At 39.1% G+C, this 18038-nt stretch overlaps 1 protein-coding gene across 1 annotated transcript in view; it reads right to left on the bottom strand.

Annotated features, from left to right (window-relative positions):
* The window catches only part of PCSK4 (proprotein convertase subtilisin/kexin type 4), a 1808619-nt gene that overhangs the window by 1505968 nt on the left and 284613 nt on the right, over positions 1-18038 (bottom strand). The window contains exon 6 of the mRNA XM_044054831.1: positions 939-949. Coding sequence (XP_043910766.1) covers positions 939-949 — 11 coding nt within the window. The remainder of the gene's footprint in view (positions 1-938; positions 950-18038) is intronic.

The following is an 18038-nucleotide window of genomic DNA, read 5'->3' as shown; positions in this document are numbered from 1 at the left end:
TGCCTGTATTAGGCAAGGCTCATAAGGCAAACCCACATCCATTTGTATCACAAAGGATGAGGAAGTAAGAGTGATGCTACTCAACACCGGAAGTCTAGACCTAAGGATGCACGCACTCGAAACCCTACTTAACATTCTGGACATCGATATCTGTGCAGTAACATGAACCTGTTTCAGGTTTCACAGGAGCACACCAGTACTACCAAGTTATAGCTGTTACCATTCTTGTCGGCCCCAACACTTGAACAAGGGAGAGAGAGTATCAGTATTCAATGCAGATTCCCACGCCTCCACATTGGTGGCACAGTACAACATAGGTGTTAGGCCAATGAGTACAGAAGACGTAGTTGGGGACCTGGGGAAGAAACATGGTAGCAGTCTGTCATTTGTCAACCACATGGCCAACGTGGATTGAAAGACATGTTATATAGCCCAGCTAATCATGAGGGATTCACATGTATGGCAGGGGGGGTCATTGTGCCTCTTTACTCATCCATCATAAGGCCTATCATTGTGTTCAATGCACCTTTTGGGATGTACCTAACCAGACACCTACAGCAACTGGTACAGGACAACAGTACCTCATCAAGGGGATGCAATGGCTCACACAGATGTCATATGCTGCCCAGGTAAAGTAAATCCAGCTGGACTCAGTGGCATACTGCCTGTTCAGAGGCAATCTGTGCGTGCCATATACAGCCATGTCCTACCCAGCAGTAATGAACATGCTGCACCTCAGGCAATCAGAGTCCCATACAGCCACATGTTCAGGAGAGCTGGACCTCAGCACTGACATACATGGACATGCTGGAGGGGCATATTCCTAACCGAGAGGCTCCCTTCACTCTGTAATGAGCTCACACTACTGGTTAGGCAGAGTCCCTCATTGACTCTCTTCCATAGGAATCTGGATGAGTGGATGGAGATCATAGTTGTACCCCAGGTATCACTTCTATGTCACTGTTAGACAGAGGCACAGTATACTAACGTTGGACAAGGGCATAGCAGCATAACTTGTAATTGGGTGGCGAAAGACAAACACATTCTACTAGGCTTACCAATGCCCTAGGGCAAATAGCCTAGTATGAATCTATGAACATGTGTGTACTGCTATAGTACTTCTGCCATATGTTGCATGTGTGTGTGTTGTGGGGGATGCACAGGTAATGTCCGGATACTTCTGCACAGGCGACACGTCTGACACATTCTGGGTGTTCATCCCTACATACTGGATGTGTGTTGCCATCCAACCCTGTGATGTGGACACACATTACTCAGCCTGGATATACATATCCGAACAACACCACAAGCACAGTACACTACCTTGCTATGTATGCATGTAATTACACAGTTATTCACTAGTTATGACAGTGATGCTTATCCATGCAGCCCATTGGGCCAGTGGAAGCCACACAACACACCGCCAGCACCTTTGCATATGCTTACCACAGACATCCCACATACTGCATGTACTGTGCACACACATATCTAACCCAGAACAACTGCACACCACTTATTAGTCCTGTCCAGTGGACTACAGATACAGGCATATTGTATAACAATAGTAGGAGGCTACTGCAGCAGAGGGCAGATTCACATGACGGCAAGGCATCTGTGGTCAGCAGTGTTAAGATGCTTCACATTCACCAAATGCACAGATATTGGCAACATTGTTGCAGACAGTTTAGGTGCAGGTACCCCCCCATTCTCCTACACATGTGGTATTAATTATCCCAGATGACTGTCACCTCCCTATCCTCTCACATGTCCAGGTGAGAGCCACCCTCATCATTGCAGAACACATAGCATCACTGTTACGAAATGGTATCCCTGGATGTGTGCTACATTCACCCCTGGAGGACAAAGCACCACATGACAGACTGATATTAATCCCTGGCCATACTACAGGATATGTACCTGAACTGTGCCATACATACACAGTGGTCCCACACCAATGAGGAGGAACCTCTACTGACCCTGGAACTACTGCATCATATGCACAACTGGCCTTGTGTTCTAAGCTATGGAAGTGTTAAGTATGGGCAACATGTACAGCAATATTACATATGTTTATATTTCAGGACTATGTACACACAACCTATCTCATGGACATACCTATAGATAGTGAACTATGATACATTTGGAGGTGTCACAGTATACACAGGATTAACCTGCTACTTTGCATTACCTGTGTTTGTGGCAGCTGTTGCTGTGCCAGTGGTGCTTGTTGCTGCTTGCTGCTTGCTGCTTCCTGTTTGCTGCTTGCTGCTGCTTTTGCTGCTGGCTGTCCTTATATTTGTTTGATTTCTCTCTCTGTCTCTCTCTCTCTCTCTTTCTCTGTAGGTTTTGTGCAATGAATGTATTGCATGAGTGTAGTGTGGGTACTCAATGCTTTTGTAGGTATCTGCATAGGTCCATGTGATGGCCTCTGCACCAATTGTAAGGCAGCATTTGCTAATTGCATGCAGCCAGGTGTGTACTGATTGCATGTCTCACTGTGATTTCAGGACACTGCTATAAAAGGGTATGTGAGATAGGCGTTGCCCTTTCAGACTGTAGGGGGTGGACCATGCTGGTATGCTGTTGACAGTGTTCTGTGAGTGTGAAGGTTAGTACATCTCCCATGCTTCATGCTGTGTTGTAGATTCAGGTTGCTGCATTTCTCTTGCCTGTTCCCTGTAGTGAGTGTGTATGCATACTGACACCTACAACTATATGTCATATGTATTGCTATATAAATATATATATATATATATATCTGTGTACATATACATACTTTCATATATGTACATTAGCTGACATTATTGGGTACAAGCTAACAATTAGCAGGGCTGTTTCTGTTAACACTACAGTAGTATGGGAATCCAGTAACTGGGACTATAAAAGTCTGCCTGACATGCTTCGGGTAGTAGACATACTATATTGCCTTTATCTTCATTCCTACTATTACATGTTCCACTTATTTAGCACTATATTCCTGTATGAGAGTCATGGCTTAGTGGTAGGTCATACAGACTAGTGTTACAATGGTCTTGTGGTAGGGCCTACTAGTATGCTTATATTCTGCTTTTGACTTGAGTATAGGGCCTATCAATCAAAGTGCTGGAGGCACCTTTAAGCAGTTAAAGGGGTTAGTAGGTCTCACAGGAGCCAGGCTGTGTTGCAGATTCTGGTTGCTGCATTTATCTTCACTGTTTCCTGTAGTGAGTGTGTATGGATACTGAAACCTACAACTATATTTCATATGTATTAATATATATTTATATATATGTATGTATAGATATACATACCTTCATATATGTACATTACCTTACTTTATTATGTACAAGCTAACAAGTAGCAGGGCTGTTTCTGTTAACACTGAACTAGTATGGGAATCCAGTAATTTGGCCATTAACACTCTGCCTGACATGCTTCGGATAGTACATCTCCTATATTGCCTTTATACTGATTCCTACTATTACATGTTATATTTATTTTAGCAGTGTGTTCTTGTAAGGCAGGCATGGCTTAGTGGTAGGTCATACAGACTGATGTTACCAAGGTCCTGGGTTCGAGACTGACAGTGGGAATTTATTTTTCTTTGCAAACTTTCAAACTGAGTACAGGACCTGTCAATCAAAGTGCCATAAAGGCACTTTTAAGCACTTAAAACCAGGTCTGCGCTTGCTGGAGCTCACGATGCGCACTGGCGGTGAGCTCCGTTAACACAAGTGCACACCCGCGCTAATTTCTTTGAAAGAAAAGAAAAAGGGGTGACAGGAAAGTGGTGAAAAAGGGGTCACAAAGAGGGTAAGACAGTAGGGAAACAAGCGTGGGATTTGCAGGAGGGATGTAGGTACGGCCCATAGATGCCCATGTCTTTGGCAGCAATAGCTGTGCATTTCCATGTATTTTGGTGAGACATTGGAAACCTTTCACCCCTGAGAGAGGTGTCAGGACAACATTAATATTTGTTGTAGAGCCAATTGTAATTAACTGTTTCAATGTCAAGCAGACATGTGTGCGACATGGACAGCTATGTATGGGGCGTAATTGTTTTATGGGTACAGAGTGCCCTTTTTTTTTTTTTTCCAGGTGAGAGTGGTATGTCAGGTGAAGGAAGACAGTATAGCTGGGGAGGTAGGTTGGGTAGGTTAACAGATAAGACAGACAAGACGCATACAGGGGCGGTGTATGACACACGTGTGGGGGGGGGGTTACACAATTGACGGGGACGGAGGTTGGGATATCCAAGATGCATGAGCCCACAGATGGCAACAGTGGAACCGATATCCCCACCCATAGGCAGTTGCCACTGTTCCTTCACAGCCCAGGACGGGGCTGTGCTGGGGGCTGCGTAGGCGGGGCAACGGCCGGGGCCGTTAGCTGTGCCACACGAGCCTCGAGCTGGCGTAGGGGCCCAAGTACAGAGTCTTGGATCTCCCTTCACACCACAGACCGGACACCTTGGAGGGTGAGTGGATGAACCCCTCCGGCCACACTTGCAGAGGCGGGACGTGGCCCCATCCCCTGCAGCGCTTCCACCCGAAGGTGGCACAGGGCCACCGGAGGGGGGTCCGGCCAGGGCACTGGTGCCAGGTGCAGTCGCCAGCTGAGGTGGGAGAGGTGGGTCCGCTGGGACCTGCCTTCCCAAGCATTCTAGGTTTGTGAGTAGTTATGTTAGTTTGGGTTAGTGGCATTTTATTCCATTCAGATTAGTTGTAACAGCATGCATTGGTATTCCCATCAAACAAACACCCAGATATTAACACCATTGAACAAGGGGCATATCAATATCACATGCATTATTTGAACAGAAATACACAGTCAAACAACATGCAGGGTTGATTAATGGCAACAGGCCATCAAATTTGCAGGTATGAACAGGGCACATGCACAAACAGACATGCATATATTTTTGAAACGGACAAATGTCCATGATTAATGAAATGTTCACATACCATTATTTAGTGGGTGTTGTTATATGGAATTATAGGGTTGGGTGGAGATAGAAAGTGATGACACATTCATATGTTACACATTGATTTACATTTGTAATAGGTACACAATTAAGTTGAGGCTGATGTTTCAAAATAATTTTTATTTGACTGTCATGCTACACCTGTTACAAATACATCACTATCCTACTTATTTTGAATCTGATCAGATACATCATCCTGCTACACTTTGATGACAGGACAGGGGACAACTATGGCTGTTTAGTCTGTCAGATAATCATTCATTCTATCTGCAAATTGTTTACTGTGATCACCATATATAGAATTTGGCCTAGACATTCCAGATTCTGACACACTGAAATCAGTTTGGGATATTAAGATGTACTTCCTACATGCATTTAGTTCTGTAGAAACACACTGGGGCTACTATATTCAGGGGTTATTACTACTTTATTTATTCATACATGACCCTTTCTGTCACTCTCACACATCCTGCAACTTCACAGTTCAGGTTGGTACTTCTAGGCTTTGTTCACATGTTAGACTGGTGGTGATTCAAACACTTTCCAACAGCCTCACTTCTGTCATGATTCAGCATTTCAACAGGGGATATATCTCACATATGACTACCTCAGATTCTGAAGCTGTACTCTTGAGACTACTGCAGGTTACACTATATTTAATTCATGGTGGGACATCTGTATTACAGCACTGTTTAATTCTATCAATTATATTTCCAGTTACACTTGCATACTGATGAACTTGTTGCAGCCATACCTGCAGACTTAATTTCTGCTTGCACATTATATTACTTTTAATCAATACACTGCAGTGTTCTGATACATGCTACAGTATAATATTTATTTACAAGTAATGGGTGGGGTTACTAACCTGCATGGTGGTGCAGCCGCACCAGCCTACGGGCATATATCTCGCGGTTCGCAGAGCGGACACCTGCAGCTGTAATACGAAATAAGTAATATTGGACTACACATCTCCATGGTATCAGCCAGATGAAATCCTTACATACATAAGCAAAATGTAACTTACTCAGTAGTGGGGCATTGGGCATATCCCGGGCCTCCTGGATCCATTCGGTCAACTGGTCTTGCTTGCGTCGCTTCAGGTCCGCATGGTGGTGACAGACCTGCTCACCAGTGCGTGGAATGCCAGTAGCACTGGTCAGATCACGAGCCAACTGGTCCCATGTCTCTGCCCTATACGCTCCCCATGAGACCTGGCCCTGCATGAGTTGGGCCTCGTGATGATGGACAAGGAGCCAGACCATGTATCTGGACTCCTCAACGCCCCAACGCTGTGCTCGAAAGCAACGTCCCTCACCTACTCCACTCATTCTGACTGCAGGTCTGTTCTACAATCGTTTCTGCTGTGTATTCCCGCCTATGGGGCTTATATATGCCGATTTTCCCGCACATTTCTCTGATTGGCCGTTTTGGAATTGTATCTACTTCACTGAAAATGCTTTATCATGCTCCATTCTGGATTTTATCCCATATATATGCTATTTCTGCATTTCTAGGTATTGCTGTCATGGCTTAGTGGCTTAGTACCTTGACTCTAGTGCATGGTAATCCTGGGTTCGAATCTGGCAACTGATTTTTGATTTTCCTGACAGAAATGAGTTGAGACCTGTCAATCAAACATGCCAAAAGCACTTTTAAGCACTTAAAAGCAGGTCTGCGCTCGTTTGCATGGAGCTAACGCATGCGCACTGGCAGTTAGCTTGTGGGAGCGGCGCGCAAACGGTGTGCGCTGGGATAAACCTTAATTGGCTAGTGACACACATGTTCAGCTAAGCACAGCTAGTTGCAAACAGTTTCAGCCTGTTAAACCGGTGCTTAGCAACGGGCACGCAGTTTGCAGCTTTTTAAACACTACTCAGCTACGGGCAGTCTGTCTCACAGCAGCTTAGCTATGAGTACATTTCTGACTATTTTTATTATTGTGTTACTTCAAAATATATGCTCCATTTCATTCCATTTTACAAAAGGGAATACTTTTACATTTGTACAATACTGTCAGGGGGCTTTTTAGTGCTTATTTACAAAAAAAAAAAAAAAAAAGGTTGTTGTGGGGGCTCGAACCCTGCCTGCCTACTCTTAGGCCAGCAACTCTACCGCTAAGCTATTACTTCTTGGCTTACTTTGCATATTTAGTTCTTATATCCTTTTCCACTGACTGCTAACTGCAATTGCGCTAGTAGCACACCCGCGCACACGAGCGCACACAGTAGCAAACATTTACGGGGTTTAAAAAAAATAAAACAGGTTTTAATTTAATTTTATAACATCTCTTCACTTTATACACTGATAGTCTGTCGGGGTATGTGTTGTGTAGTGTGTTTATTCACATTTCCATGGCCTCTCTCGTGGCTGTTTACTTTCAGCCATTCTCGTCTTCCGGGGGCGTGTCCGCTTGCAGGGCTTAGCATACAGAAACGCCCCCTACTCTCTTATACGGACCGTGTAAGAGTTACTAGTGTGATTCAGCATACCTCATGCATATGCATGACATGCTGACATCACACCGTTTAACTGCAGCCTCCGTGTAAGAGTTATAACTCTTACACAGAGGCTTCGTGAATCTGGCCCATTAAGTTTGCATAAACCTTTTCTTAGATCAAAGAAAATGAATAAACTAAATCATATCAAATAAATTATAACAAATAAATAAAAAAAAGAAAGAACACATATTAAAGGTATTCTTGAGGGCTTTAAAATATTTTATGAAAATATAAAGAATACAAATAACCTAGATAATAATGATACAGTTGAAAAGTTTCTAAGGGAAAACATAAACAAATTATAAATTAACAAGTGGACAAATAAAGAGTGATACACCATCCACTTTAACAGAAATAAAAGAGCAAATAAAGTTTAAGTACCAGGTTTAGATGGTCTTGCACCAGAACTATATAAAATACTACTGGATGATGCAGTTAAAATATTAGATAATGTCTATAGAGAAAAAAAAACTGCTCTCAAGTCATCCATCATAAAAATATTCCATTAACTTACCTAGTTTAAAATAATATAAGGATTCTACAAAGTATTCAACATACAGACAATAACTCTTGTGCTTATGTTAAAATAGGATCCTTTATTTCTAATTCTTTAGATCCAATATAAAACAATAATGGTATCAAAATAAAAGATTTTGAACTAAAATACTCTTTGTTGATATTTTACTAACAATAGGAAATATAAAAAAATCATCAGGCCATATAATTAGCTATACAAATCAGTCAGAAGAAATCTTGAAATTAGGATTTAATCATAATAAAGCAAGTGCATTTATTATTTTTTTTTTAATCATAAAAAAACTATTCCAACTACAACTGGAAAAGCATTCAAATGAAATACCTTGGCATAACCATTACGTCTAATAGTCAAGAAATGATACAAACATTCAACATGCAGTTAAAATTTTGTTTATTCACAAATCGGAACAATTTTTTTTATAATGGAAGAATGGTTAATGCTTATTAAGATAGTAATTCTCCCTAAAATATAATTTGTCTTATGATCTTTAGTACTATAATCCCCATCAAAAAAATTGATGAAGACGATAAATCATATTCTACTTAAATGTATGGGCATCCTAATATATCAAGTTTCCTTTGATTGGTAGAGAAAAGGTTGGGATAATGTCGGAACAGGATTTCTTTATATTCAATTGTACGCTACTTCAACTGTAAAAGTTATAGTGTTGTGGATAAATTCATCTTAGAATGGAAACAAATACATCAAAAAAATATTAGTTAAATATATCACAACCAGTCAAAAACAAATAGTACCGAATAGTTTTATCTGGTTATTAAAAGATTTTTGTGCCAATGATACTACACCTTCTCAAATCTCCTATTTAAATAACATTGTTTCCTCTTGCCAAAAGATCCCATATTCTAACCATTGTACCAAATACTTACTTTTTTTTCTGCGTTTCCAGTTGTATAAACAAATTACTGCTTAGAAACTCAACTTCAACAAAATGCTAGTAGTGAAACATTTAATATACTTTATTGCCACTGATTCTTAAATGGCACTGATATATATATGTATGTATGTATATATATATATATATATATATATATATATATATATATATATATATATATATACTGTTTAAAATTTAAGGCCCACATGCAATCAAGATTCTGAGAATTGGTTAATTTTATAAATATTTTGAGACTTTGTGAACCCAGATAAATAAGATATTTAACTAAGAAATTGCCCCCCAAATGATTAGAATTCTTAATAAATATTAATAATAATGCATTGCAAAAAATCATATTTGTCACAAATTTATAAAATTTCACATATTTAGACAATTCCTATTGGAACTACTTCAACAATTAATAACGAAGATTTCTCTGACGAATATAAGAAAATATTAATCTACAGATAAAAATACATCTTCATTATACAGGAAAATATTCACATGGAAATTTTTACACAGAGCTTTTGTCACTCCTAATAAAATTACAATTATGTATAAATCAAATAGAATTAAATCCTGGCTATGCAATTCTGAAAGAATAGCTGATTGGACATGTATGATATATGAATGTGAAGTCATCTCCTCTTTTTGGAAAGAAATTAATAACTTTATTCAAGCTCTATGGCCAGACATTTACAATATTTCTAAATCTTTAGTTTTATTTAATGCTGTGATTCCGGAGATAATTCCAAAAATCCAAGTGCCTCTTTGGTCTATTCTTGCTATAGCCAGAAAAGTAATCACTAAAAAATGGAAAAGTATAGTTACCCCCTCTAGTGCTAAATTTATTAGTATGGCAAATATTGTTTGCACTAGTAAACTGCATATTATAAAGATGAGAACTTCTAATATTACACATTCATATAAATCTTGGCTTAAACATTTGCTTGAAAAATATTAATTGCTGTTGATGTATAACTGATATATTGATCAGCTGTGGAACTATATAAACAGGTGTTTGTTTTGTAACTGATTTATTGTTTTAAAACCAAATAAAAAATGCCTAGTCCTTAGGTCTTTATGACACCTGAATGCATACACATGGGTAGTTACTTAAAGCTGGTTTCAATGTACTGATATGTACAACACCATGGCATGGAAGAAGTGTTGTCACTTGTTCAGACCATGTGGGAGTGGCAAAGGAGTGCATGTATTTATCCTCTCACCAATTACCTTGCACAAAATCCCCCATCCCATTGACTGTGAATTCCTACATGTCAGTCACACTAAATAAATCCAATCGGCACATTACTGGCAACTGTACAGCCTCCACCCCCCACCCCCACCAGTGTCTCATAGTGATGAAGTTGAATTCTGTACCTATTAATCCCAATATGCTAATACCAAGTGACTTTAACTACTCAACTATTAATGGAAATCTTATACAACAAATGGTAACCAGGTCCAGTGGTTCTTCAGTTTTATCGGTATCAGCTCCCTAGATCAAAGAGCCTAAGTTCCCACCAATACTGACAACATATTTGACCTTGTCTTTTTATTATAAATGCTGTCTATCTGTATACTTATTAATGCCATTCCCTTCTTGATCAAAATTTGATCATTAAACCGTCATTCTCTCACTCAAAACTAATACCATCTCTATTCAATAAATCTACCATATTCAGACATAACTCTGGAGCTAACCTAATACCCCTGCCTGAGGGTCTGAAGAAATACAAAACCACCCTCCCTCACTTACTCACAATGCACCTCTGACTTGCATGCTCATCTAAACCACAGTATAGGTAACTGCATCCTCATCTAAACCACAGTATAGATAACTGCATCCTCATTATGCAAAGTACAACGGGAAATTCAAAAATACACATTAACGACAGTACTCCCATAAACTTTACAATAACAGGGAAAAATACTACTTCATTTAAAAGACTTCTATACCTCCCCCCCATAAGAAGGTATTTAGGCAAGTCAGCAAAGTGTTCAAGCATGCCATGAGAAAGACTAAGGATATGAACTGAAAATAGGCATCTATTCCAAGGATAGCAAGGACTTTTTTAACCAAGTTAAGCGCATTAGAATTAAGAGCTAATACTGCAGTGATCACTGGTCAAATGGCTCTACCTCTTCTTATACTGAAGCCACATTCAATGTACCAGCAGACAAATTCAGTTCCAATTTCTCCCCTCGCACTCACCCCCATGTTCTCCCCTTGAGACACTAAACTAAACGCACTCCTTCATGGAACAGGTCATACAAGTCATATCTGAAACCAAAACCAACTCGATGGTCCCAGACAACATACCAGGCTGCCTCTTAGTTAATACAAAAGTACAAAGATACAGAACCAGTCTCTAAACATTTCATTCTTAATATTCCCATCAGATTTCTACTTAATCTCAGGAGGACAACCTTCATGGTACCACTACACTACTGTACTATTAACGTCATCAGCATCACTTGTAAAATCATGGATGTGTCGATCAACATCATAAACAAAAAATTCATCTTTGTGAAAAGCAGATCCTGCCTTCTTAATGTGGTTGTCTTCTCTTACAATGCAACAGCTGCCACTGAAAAAGACCATTCTGCCTGTACTGCCACCTTGCTATGGCCTATAAGGTCCAATGGTAGCATTACTGAAGGACTTGCTAGACTACAATAGCTAGCTCGGTAGCTTAACATGGATATAGCCCTGAATATGTCACGGGTGACAGTAGATGAAACAGCAACTTGGGTGTCTGCAGGAGCTGGTGGATGAGGCTGGGAACGAACAGATTACTGTTGGCTTGCTCATTCAGGGGGTATTGCTCTAGTTCACCACATGGGTGATACCTAGTGGGAGCACATGGTGTTCACTCTGAGGAGCTGCAGCCTAGTGAGCCCATGCTACCATGGGCAAGCCACACAGTAGAGCCAAAGGAAATTCAGCATGCGGAGGCATGTTTCCCCTCAGAAGGCACCTAAACCAGAGCTTGAAAGAGTGGTCACAGGCAGTATTCTAGTGGAGGGAAAGGCTGGCCTGCTCCCTACCACTCAGCTCTCGATGCAGTGCAGATTAGCTCATGGAGGATACTCAACAGGAATAAATGAGCTGTAGGTTCTTACCTTACCTAAGGATTCTCAGCTTCTGCTGCCACAGAAAGAAAAGGCCAATTAGGTGCAGGTAGAGGAGCCATCTGGATCTACAAGCAGTGGGGGTTAAAACAAACAAAGAAAACACCTTACTAGTCTGATAAAACCCTTCATTACCCACTGTAATGCAAATTGGCTCTACAAATGAACACAGTGGCGGTCAGTAGTACCGTTTAATTTAAAAGGCACATCATTCATTGCATCAGACAGGACTCTATCCTGGGCTTCCACATCTCAATATCTACTTCTCCATTCTGAAAACCAATGTAAAGGATCTATGCTTAACTATATCGGCTGATGAATGTAAACTAGATCTTACAGCAGACTCCTCCATGGGCATTCATATCCTCCAAGAAAAAATGCCAGAAACAACAGTGTACCAATCACGGAATTAAGCTCAACTTAAAATGTTTAGCTGCCTTCTGGAAATACGTCTATCTTACTGATTACCATAAAACATGACTCTTCTTATGATCATTAGAAATCTAGGTTCTTTCATAGAAACACTATCCTTTGAACATCACAAATCAGTTATAGTTAGGAAATTCTTCTACCCTGCGCAGAAAATTATCACGCATACTTTTTCTCAAGAATGTCAATTTCCTTCTATACTTCCCTCATCACTCAATGCACCATTTGTAATGTATTTCTCTAAACATCTTGTAAAATTAAAAAGATCACAATGTTTTTCAAGTGGGGGGGATCAAAGAGCTACATTCCCTTATCAACCCAAAGAGACTGAAAATCCTCTCACTTTTCTCTGTCACATACTAACTCCTGTGTGGTAAGCTCTGCCTTGCGTTCCAGGCTATAAAAGATCCTGTCTCACTAGACCTCCCCTACCTCAGAAATAGTGGTAATACTAAAAATACTCTTGGAGAGACAGAAGATCCTTACCGAAATTAATTCCCAACCAATGGAAAAAGATCCCCTTGCTTTTTTTGCAAGTCAAATGATGTAAATACAGCAATCACCTTCATGTTCTGCTTTTATAACTGCATGGATGCACAAAGTTACTCCTGTGGTAAACAGTATGGCCCTTGGTGAGCTGGGGGGAGGGGCTGAATCCACTCAAACTCTCTTGGTTGCATGATTAGGATTTATATGATCACCTAAACTGTATGCTTAGTAAGAACCAATGACTATGCACCTGCACCACTTGTATGCAACTATGTAGCAGGCTGCTATTAGAATAATGCACTGTATCAGTATAACAACTGCATTCGCACAGAAAAAAAAAGATACTGGTGAAAACACTTGCCTCATTAAACATGAGCTATATTGCAATTAAACTTGTCTGGAGCTAATAACAATTTTCTTTCAAGCACCAAGTAAAATGAAAAACTGTTTTCCAATAATATTTCACTGCAACCAGATGCAGAGGTGTTCTACGCAAAGTAACTGCAATAATATGTAACAAAATACACCACCAACGACATTTAAACAGGAGACAAAAACGTATGTTTTGAAATGTTCAGAGGTTAACAGGCAGCACATAATATCAGAATAAATGTCTTTAGTCCAAAAAGCTGAGCATATCACAAAATGAGAAGAGTGAGAACAGTGTATGTAAAAGACTAAGGAATTCAAACAGGCAGGTTAACACTTCACTCAGTTTTTAACCGTCTCAAAAGCATTTGTTGCATCTTTCACACAAAAAAGATACTTCAAAAATAGTACCAAGTCTAGCAGGAAACATCAAAAACAGATTACTTTTTTTTTTTTTTTTTTTTTAACGTGGATTTATTTTGCATGTGGGTATCTGACGCAAACTTAATCCTGCAGCCATTCAAGGCAAAACTCTTTTTCCTTACTCATTCTTAACAGTTCAGTTTCCTAACACAAATATGACAAGAGGGGATATCAATTATTTGTGCAGCACAATGAGCTTAGTGGGTTCTTTCTAATAACCAGAGTATCACTTGTTTTGGGAACCTCTGTTACTACAAAGGAAATGTCCCTCAAAACCTCAGTTAGGTTGTGAGCATCAAAATGTTTAGAAGCCCTTCTACCAAATAGTTTCTTTCAGCACTGGACTTCCAGATTAGTTAACTTGTCCTTTACATCTACAGTAGCCTGTAGCTTTATTTCACTGTTTTATAAGCATCTTCAACCAGTATGTCTTCAAAATATGAAATTCTCCTTTCATTCTCGGTTATTATTGTTTGGTTTACACAACAAACTAAGAAGCCATGTTTTTGAGGGCTAGATGCATAGAGAACATAGCCTTCATCTCGACTTTAGAATAATCACATTCTGACCTCACCTTGCGTATAAAGCATTTTTTCTTTTCCTTGATTTTCTTCTATTTTATACCTCTTCATTCCTACATCCATTTGAGTAAATTTACAGTTGAAAATTCATTTTTAGATGCTTGAGCATCCAAGAGATGTATGTTTTTAATGAGGAGCTTGCAGCATCTAAAATAAAGCAGCAGAGACAGATGTTCCTTTATAGCAGTCACAAAGGTAACTACTGGCAAGCTGTCAGTAGCAATTTCAGTGACTGCATAAAATCATATATGCTTATTTCAAGTGAAAATTTAACAAAAAAAAAACAGCAAAAGTAACTGTACAGCAGATTTCTGAAAAGTCAGTAAATACCTAGAAGTGGAATGGACAAGCTATCAGCAGTACTGTGCCAATCTGTAAAATCCCAAAAAATAAAGTTCTTACACTACATGTAGTTGAGACAGTCCTGGCAGTCTTAATTTACAATGAAATATCCTTATCTGTAGAATTTTGATTTACCGGTTTTGATTGAGCTTCCACCGGGTGCAGATCACGGTCCAAGGGGTTCTGAGACAGGTGAACTTCGTAAACTGATTGGGCAGTTAACAGTTGGTGGAATTGTTAACGCCCATCAGCCAATCCATGGTTAAGGTTGTTTCGCCGAGCCTGGTCCCAGGGAACCAGGAAGTTATGCAGCAAACCGGCGCGAGGGTAAAGAACACTGGTACTAATTCTAAATCTACTAATATTCATACAGACGAGTCTGAGAATGGTGACACTAGCCTTGAAGGCTTTCCACACATTACCTTGGATTACTCCAACGAAGGAGACGTTATGGCGACAAGAACGAGGAGCCAAAGAAGCCAAAAGCAGAGACTGCCAACTAACGACAAGACCAATACAGGTACCCAGAAATTGGTATCAGACATGTTAAACACCAAATATGACTTTAGTCATGAGCAGGGTAATTTCAAATATAGTGCAGGTTACAGCACTATGCTTAGTGACTTGGACTTTTTTCTTTTTAAATGCAAAACATTTGACATGGACAATGCATACCTCAAGCATTGTTTATCATTGAATATTGTTCCAAAGGGGTTGAGAGTGTGTAAATATCCGAACAATGTTTTTGAGGGGACAGACTTTTTTAATGAACTAATTGTAATTTTTGGTAAATGTGGTTTTGATATTATGAAAGCTATCATTAAGAATAACGAAATACTTATGGACAAATTGCATCATGATATAGACAACATTAATAAAGCTATATTGGGTGACCTGATGTATACTGTAGAGGCAGAGAGGGTCAAATATCACAATTTACTTAAAATGTTGAATTAAAATGTAAGGAAGTACAAGATAGAAAAAATTGGAAAATTACATGGGATTTGGATGAATATAAAAATAAAACACTATCCAAAGCCTAAAACCCCAACTAGAAAAGGTTTTGGCAACTGGGCCAAGGAGCAAAATGAGGTGCAGGGCTGGGCTGATGAGGATAATACTGAACAGGTTACTGACAATGAGGTCCCCCCCCCCCCCAAGGAGATCTGAAAGGTTAATGAATCAGGAGAGAGTTGTGTATAATTCAAAAAACTACAGGGGCAGAGGGTGGAGGCCGCTAGTGAGAAGGAATCAAGCCTGGCAATAACCAATGCTATTACCAATGTCATGTGTACTTGGACTTACAATGATTTCAACATTTTCAATTATTCAAATGTTAAGGTTGACAAATCTTGGTTTGATTTGTTCTCCAAGGGTTTTACTTACATCCCCAGACAGAAAACTGACATTTTTAGGCTTTTAGTTGATATAAAATTGTTCATAAGAAAGAAAAACTTGGAATTATTTTTTAAAGGTAAAACACGGGACCTTGATTTAGGTAATTTAAGACGTAGAAGTACCTTCAATCTACCTATACACCCTCAACTCAGAAATTTTGAGTTGAAAGTGGAAAATTAAATTAGAACATGTGTTGCAGGTAAATACATACACTCCAATTTAACATCGGCAGAAATGAGTACACTCAAAGATATTAGTAACAATCATGGTTTGAGAGTTATGAAACCTGACAAAGGAGGGGGAGTGGTTGTGATGGAATCAATTCTATATGAAGGTAAAATGATGAACTTACTTAATGATACGGACAAATATTCAAGGGTTTCTATCAACGAAATCAATATTGCCCATAGAAAAATACAAACTATGTTATATGACATGTTACTCGATGGTTCCATCGATAGTGATACATATAAGTACCTCAATGTGGAGAAACCTAGGATACCTTGTATCTTTGGTATTCCCAAGGTACATAAAGATAGTGTTGATCCACCATTAAAGCCTATTGTATCAGCTGAAGGTTCTATGACTGCACCTTTAGCAAAATTTGTGGACCAAAAAGTTAAAAGTATTTTAGAAGGTATCAACCACATTTTAAAGGATTCTTGGGATTTCTTAAGAAAATTGCAACCCTCAATCTTTTCTGAGAATCTTTCATTTGGTACTATGGATGTAACAGATTTATTTGGATGTATTCCACATGAGGTGGGTTTACACTGGTTTGAAGAAATGCTTGTTGACAGTCACAAGCTGGAACAAAAAGATTTCAGGAATACACTCACCTTGATGGAAATTGTGTTAAAGAACAATTTCTTATATTTTCAGGGTGAGTATTTCAAACAGGAAAAAGGTGTGGCCATGGGGGCCCATTGTACCCAGAGTTACGCCAATATAATTATGGCGTACTGGGAGAATAAATTTCTATTTAATTCTTCTTTAAGCAATCAATGGGCCTTATACACCAGATTCCTGGACGACTTGTGTTTTCTTTGGCAAGGAGATCAAGATGATTTTCTTAAACTTTTTAACTATGTCAATATGACAAGTTTTTTGAAGTTTACACAACACTTTGATCATCAAGAATTGAAATATCTGGATGTCTGTATAGGTAAGATGCATGGCGCATTTACATCACGGGTGCATAGAAAAGATACATTTTCCAACTCTTACCTACACTACACTAGTTGTCATCCACCCCATCAAAAGAAAGGTATAGTAAAGGGACAGCTTGTGCGTCTAAGTAGGATGACATCTGATAACCAAATATTTTTGGAAGAGGTCAACTATCTTAGGGGATTATTTAGCAGCAGAGGCTATCCACAAGAATTATTCAACTATATTTTAGAAGTTATCAAAAGGGAGGATTCTTTTGCCCCTATATTAAGTAAGGTTATTACTTTCCAACCAGAAACAACAGGAAAGCAGACTATCCACCAATATGGGGCAGGTTTGATTACTACTTTTGATGGACAGTCAGCATCCATTAGTAAGATTTTCATGAGTGGAAAAATTTTTCTGCAGTATCTGATTTAGATTACATCTTTGAAAATGAATTAACTTTCACCTACAGAAAGGGAATGACTATTAAGAATATGCTGGAACATGGTTTCAATGACAAGTTCATTAATAAGAATAACAAATTAAAGAAAGGGGTATTCAAGTGTGGTAGATGCAGTTATTGTACATATTTGGTTTGTGGGGACACTATCTGGAAGCTAGGGGTAAAAAGCTTTTTCTGAACACCTTTGTAAATTGTGATACCAAAGGTATAATCTACATTGCCACTTGCAAAAAATGTGATGCATTCTATATAGGGAAAAGCGAAAGGAAGCTCAAGCAGAGAATTTATGAGCATGTATACAATATTAGAGTTCAGAATGAAAAAAATGCATTATGTAAACATGCTTTGAAATGT

Source organism: Protopterus annectens, chromosome 13.part0, assembly GCF_019279795.1.
Source record: "Protopterus annectens isolate FY-2018-M chromosome 13.part0, PAN1.0, whole genome shotgun sequence".
Classification (NCBI taxonomy): domain Eukaryota; kingdom Metazoa; phylum Chordata; order Ceratodontiformes; family Protopteridae; genus Protopterus; species Protopterus annectens.
This window is presented reverse-complemented; position numbering and strand designations above follow the sequence as displayed.